Source organism: Sapajus apella, unplaced genomic scaffold (assembly GCF_009761245.1).
Source record: "Sapajus apella isolate SASKATOON/1434 unplaced genomic scaffold, GSC_monkey_1.0 scaffold3, whole genome shotgun sequence".
In the NCBI taxonomy this organism is placed as follows: Eukaryota; Metazoa; Chordata; class Mammalia; order Primates; family Cebidae; genus Sapajus; species Sapajus apella.
The window spans coordinates 56,578,471-56,584,472 of record NW_022436943.1 but is presented as its reverse complement, the minus strand read 5'-3'; the positions used below and the strand labels follow the sequence as shown (position 1 = coordinate 56,584,472).

Below are 6,002 nucleotides of genomic sequence, written 5' to 3'. Positions count from 1 at the left end.
GGTCTGGGCTGAGAGTGGGCGGTCTGGGCTGAGAGTGGGGGGTCTGGGCTGAGAGTGGGGGGTCTGGGCTGAGAGTGAGGGGTCTGGGCTGAGAGTGGGGGATCTGGGCTGAGAGTGAGGAGTCTGGGCTGAGAGTGGGGGGTACGGGCTGAGGGTGGGGGTCTGGACTGAGGGTGGGGGTTCTGGGCTGAGTGTGGGCGGTCTGGGCTGAGAGTGAGGGGTCAGCGCTGAGGGTGGGGGTCTGGACTGAGGGTGAGGATATAGTAATGAGACTGAGGTGCTCCTAGAGTGAAATACTCAGCCCCTGTGTACACCTGGGGCCCTGCTAGGCATTTAGCAGGATTCAGATAATTGTCCAACACTGTTTATTGAGGATCTGTTATATCTAAGTCAGAGCAGGAAGCACAGCCTTAGTTTCCCGTGGCTGCCATACCAAATGTCTGCACACCTCATGGCTCAAAATACCAGCAGTGCACCCTTGCGCAGCTCTGGACGCCAGAAGTCTGTAATCAAGTTACGGGCAGGCTTGGTTCCTCCTGGAGGCTCTGAGGGGGAAGCCGCCCTAGGCCCCACTCCTGGCTCCTGCTGGCTACTGGCAGCGCTGGGTGTTCCTGGGCTCAGGGCTGCGACAGTCCAGCCTCTGCCTCCGCTTCCACAGGGCCTCCCTCCCTGTGTTGCTTTGTGCCTCAATTGTCCCTCTCCTTGTCTTAAGAGGACACCTGTCATCAGGTTTAGGGCCTACCCTGAATCCAGGTTGATTTCATGCAGAGATTCTCAACAATTTCACCTGCAGATGCTCCCTTTTTCCAGATGTCCTCATGTTCACAGAGTCCAGTGACTAGCCCTTGAACTTATCTTTTGGGGAGGCACAATTTCACCCAGTACCACTACTGAAATGCAAACAGAGAGAGAGAGAGAGAGAGAGAGAAAGAGACCCTTATTCTCATGGAATTTTATTTTGGCTGGGAGGGGAAGATAAGAAATAAACAAGGTAGGCTCACACAGAAGTGCTGTGAAGAAAGATCAAATGAGGTTTATAATAGAAACTTAGAGGGGGTTTCTGTAAATGAGTCACCAGGGAGGTCCCTGGAACAGCAGGACTCAAGTGGAGACCCACAGGCAGAGAAGGCAGTGGCTGTGAGAAGGGCGGGACCGCGCTGCAGGTCCCTGGGACCCCGAGTGCCAGAGCCCCAGCGTGGCCTCTGCTGGATGTGCTGGGGGAGTGGAGGAGCTCCGCATGTCTGGGGGCTGTGAATCAGGGGAGGTGCAGTGAGACGAGGCCTGAGAGTCAGCAAGACCCAGGTGACGACTCTGGGATGTCTTGTAAGTGCAACAGGAAGTCACTGTGGAATTTTTACAGGGAGATTCATGATCTGAACTTGTCATTTAAAAGGCCATTCCCATTGTTAAATGCAAAACAGACCGAAGAAGAGCAAGATACATGTGTTCATTCCTTATTTATGGAGCACCTGCTATATGCCAAGCACTACTACATTGAGACGGAAAAGATAATCTTTCTTTTCCTGGGTTGCAGGAGTGAGGGGAAGAAAAGGGAAAACAGACAATTTCAAGCCAGGATGAGAGGCGCTGTGCAGGAAGTGGGCGTAGGAGATAGGTCTCCATGCCCAACTCTCCTTGGAGACTGGAGTTAGCACAGAAGGCTTCCCACAAGAGGTGATGGCCAGGCTCATCATGAAAGATTCAGAGAGGTTATCCAGGTAGATTCTGGAGGAAGGACCCTCCAGGCACTCAAGGAGCTTATGGTCTATTTGAAATGAACAGAAAACATGCATGAGATTTCGAAGGGTCGAAAGCCCTGGGCTATGAATCCAAAGACCTGGCTGAGCCCTGGTTTGCTCATGTGTGTTGAGCACTGCAGTGTGCAGGTCCTGGGGTGGGCTCTGGGGAGGTGACAGAGAACCAGGCAGGTATGGTCTTTTCTCTTTCAAAGATCCAAGGGTCTAGTGGAGGAGGCAGTGAGCCAGGCTTGGTAAGGGTTAGGGTCCGCTCTCAACCTTGGCTCTACGGACTCGTGGGGCTGGATCAGCCCACAGGGCTGTCCTGTGCATTCTGGATGTTTAGCGGCATCCCCGGCCTCTACCTACTAAATGCCAGCAGTGCCCCGTCCCCAATTGCGGCAGCCAAAGTGTCTCCAGAATTGTCAAGCGTCCCAAGCGCGATGCATGTGTGTGGGTGGGTGCACGAGCATACGCAAAGTCACCTTCACTTGAGAACCAGCAGGGTAGGGAAAGGCCACACGGATGGCAGAGGTCGCTTCACCCACATCCCGTCCTCTCTCTGGACCTGATTCCCCCTGTAGTAGCAGTTGCTGGGACCACATTAAGTCCAGACTTCCCTTCAGACCCTGGAGCCTGCGATATTCAGCGTCACCATGGGGTTCTGGTTACAAAGGCCTTTTGGGGACAAACAGGGTGCGACACAGCCTGGATGTAAACCAAACAGGAACAGACCCTACACGGCAGCTTTTGGCTTCTTTGGCTAATCATCATATTCATATTTTCAAGGTTCACCCATGTTGTAACCTATTTCAAAATTTTCTTTTTATGACTAAATAATGTCCCATGATATGTCTGGAACATGTTGTGTCTGTTCATCCATTGCTGGACACTGGCTTGCTGCCAGCTTTTGTCTATTATGAAAATGCTGCTCTGAATGCGGGTATACCAATATACCAGCGGGACCAAGGGTGGGAGTAAGACACAGCTAGAAGGCTTCCACTATTTTTCTCTTTCAAGCTGTGCTGCTTGAATGGGTGGATGGGGGGCCTTTCAGAGAGAGGGGAGCCCCCAGGGAAGAGCAGGCTGGAGAAGCGCTGATGAGTTCTGCTTGGACATGTGGATTTGGAGGGACCTTTGGGGCCGGGTGTGGCTGGATTACCCAAGTGGCTTCAGCAGTACCTGGCACATAGTAGGTGCTCAGTAAACACTTGCAGAATAGATGAATGAGCTCTTTACTTCCTGAGTAACCCAGAGTCTCCTTGAAAGCAGAAGTGGAGGCATCTGTGTATGAGCCGCCTCCATCTCCAGGGTCCCAGCAGAGGAAAGGGTGGACAGGAGGCTCCAGCGAACAACAGCAGGTGGCTCAGGGACCCTGCTGCCGGGAAGCTGGAGTCACAAAGCCAAGTTGACCATCCTCTGTCCTCCGCCCACAGAGGCTCCAGCGAGAGAAGAAGCCCAATAACTTGAACGACACCATCAAGGAGCTGTTCCGGGTGGTGCCTGGGAACGTGGACCCCCTGCTGGAGAAGCGGTCGGTGGGCTGCCGGCGCTGTGCCGTTGTGGGCAACTCGGGCAACCTGAGAGAGTCTGCATATGGGCCTGAGATAGACAGTCACGACTTTGTGCTCAGGTAAGTGCCAGGCCCTCTTCCAAGCTCACCATGCTGTACCCAGAGGCCCCTTGGAGCTGTAGGAAGCATCTTCGCTCAGGCTCAGAAAGTCAAGGTTCAATCCTGGTGTCTCTGGACTTACCCAGGGGCCCCAGGCTCCACGCTGCACCTCCTGGGCCTCAGTTTCCCCATCTCTGCCTTGCAGGATGGGAATGGACTAGAAGGGCCTTTGTGTACAGAGAGGAAACCACACACAGGAGGTCCCCCATTGTTGGGAGGTACCCCATTGTTGGGAGCTTGGCACATGGAGGGCTGGGAAGAGGGCAGAAATGATGTGAAGACTCTTATTTTATCTTCAAAATTCATCCCCATTTTGCCAGGCGTGGTGGCTTATGCTTATAATCCCAGCACTTTGGGAGGCCAAAGTGGGCAGATCATCTGAGGTCAGGAGTTCGAGACCAGTCTGACCAACACGGAGAAACCCCGTCTCTATTAAAAATACAAAAATATTAGCCAGGCGTGGTACTGTGTACCTGTAGTCCCGGCTACTCAGGAGGCTGAGGCAGGAGAATCTCTTGAATTCAGGAGGCAGAGGTTGCAGTGAGCTGAGATCATGCCATTGCACTCCAGCCTGGGCGACAGAAAGAGATTCTGTCTCAAAAAACAAACAAAAAAAAACAAATAATAAAAAAAAAAACAGTTATCCCCATTTTGTAATCTAGGCATAATAAAACCACATCTTCTATGTAAAATATATTTTACGTGACCAAGTGAAATAGATACTCCAGGAAGATGCCCCAAGTCTATCCTGGGTCTCTTGCCATTCCCACCACACCACTCACAAGGGCTCCATGCTGAGAAGTGTGGCCTAGAATAGTCTCTCCTGCCTGTGATTCCTAACTTTAGCCCTTAGACCTGCCTCTCGGAGCCTCAGTGTACCAAGTGTCCCATGGGAATGTCCATGATCAGGATCGGAGTCGGTTTCCTTGACTGTAAAAGCAGGCGTGGGAATAGCCTTTGGAGATTGTCTGTGACAGGCAGCAGCGGTGGTGATAGCCAGACTCCCTTGAGGTCATGAAAGAGAGAAAAGTGGTAGAAGCCTAGCTGTGTCTTCATTGTCTCCATTTTACAGATGAGGAAACCGAGGCCTGGGAAATGCAGGTGACGCCCCTGAGGTCACAGCAGGCTGGTGGAGCCCAGGCTCTCTGAGATGGGGTGCCCATGCTACACGACTCAGCTCTCCCCCCTTCTCCCCCCAGGATGAACAGGGCACCCACGGCAGGGTTTGAGGCTGACGTCGGGACCAAGACCACCCACCATCTGGTGTACCCTGAGAGCTTCCGCGAGCTGGGGGACAATGTCAGCATGGTCCTGGTGCCCTTCAAGACCATCGACTTGGAGTGGGTGGTGAGCGCCACCACCACGGGTGCCATTTCCCAGTGAGTGCCCTGAGGCCCCTCGTCACTGCTCCGCCCCTGCAGTGGCACCCTGCCATGCTGTCTGTCCACCAGGGTGCCTCCCCTCCCACAACCTCCCCCGACACACACAAACCCAACTCTCCCCTGTCCCTTCCCCATCACTTAACAAACCACAAGCTTTAGTGTCCTGCTAACAATTCCTGAAGGGACATCCACACGCCCTGGAGACTCCCCAGGAAGGAGGCCTCCACTAGAAAGGGTCGCTCATGTGGTTCTGCCTCTCTTTATTTCTGAATTGCACCCTCACAGTAACAGCACCTAGCTTTTCTTCTTTGTCTTTTTATTTTTTTCATTTTTTGTGGAGAACAGGGTCTCACTATATTGCCCAGGTGGGTCTCAAACTCCTGGGCTCAAGCTATCCTCCCGCCTCTGCCTCCCTAAGAGCTGGGGTTACAGGCGTGAGCCACCGCGCCCGGCAGCACCTTGCTTTTCAAGCTTCCGTGAGCCTAGCCCGGTGCGGGTTGCGGGATGGGGAGTGGGGGTGCAGGTGCAGCCTGGGCTCCTCCCCAGGGCAGGCGGTGCTGAGCGAGCTGGCCGTGGCTTCCCTGACCAGGCCGAGGCTCCCTGAGTCAGGAGCCTCGCTTCCTGAGCAGGCACCACACAGGGCACTCAGCACGAGTAATCACAGTTAATCCCCACAATAACCATTATCATGAGCTCCGTTCTCCCAGGGAGGACTCTGGAGCTTGGCCAAGCACCTTGTCCTGGGTTGAACCCACAGTTCCTGTGCTCTCATCTGACCCTTACTGAAAGAAAGTGCTTTGATATCCAGAATTCCACAGGCCAGGTTTCGTAGGAACAGGGCCAAAGCGAATCCCAGCCCCAGGACTTGGGTGCAGGAGACTGTGGGGCTGTGCGCTCAGGAGACCAGGAGTGAGGGAGGCAGCCGGACAGGGGTGGGGTGGGGTGGGAGCCAGGTCCGGATGTGGCTCAGCTGAAGTCTACTCCCGGAGCATGAATCGCACCCGTGGGACCAGCTTTGACACCTTTGTGCTGTGGGTGCACGCAACCGCCCAGGTGATAAAGGGGCATCGAGGGCCTCCCCAGCCAGGTTCCCAGCAGCTGGGCAGGGGCACTCTGGCCCTTAGAGGTCGAGGCATCCCGAACCCCACTCCTCTCCTTCAGGCTGTGCTTGGAGCAAGTCTTCCTCACCTGTTTGGGGAATGGGGCCCAAAC

At 54.3% G+C, this 6,002-nt stretch overlaps 1 protein-coding gene across 9 annotated transcripts in view; it reads left to right on the top strand.

Annotated features, from left to right (window-relative positions):
- The window catches only part of ST3GAL1 (ST3 beta-galactoside alpha-2,3-sialyltransferase 1), a 105,596-nt gene that overhangs the window by 91,934 nt on the left and 7,660 nt on the right, over positions 1–6,002 (top strand). For all 9 annotated transcript variants that reach the window (XR_004261566.1, XM_032254153.1, XM_032254107.1 and 6 more), the window contains 2 exons: positions 3,173–3,369; positions 4,608–4,787. Coding sequence is in view for 8 of the 9 variants with exons in the window: in XM_032254153.1 (XP_032110044.1) it covers positions 3,173–3,369; positions 4,608–4,787 (377 nt within the window). In the remaining variant the exon portion in view is untranslated. The remainder of the gene's footprint in view (positions 1–3,172; positions 3,370–4,607; positions 4,788–6,002) is intronic.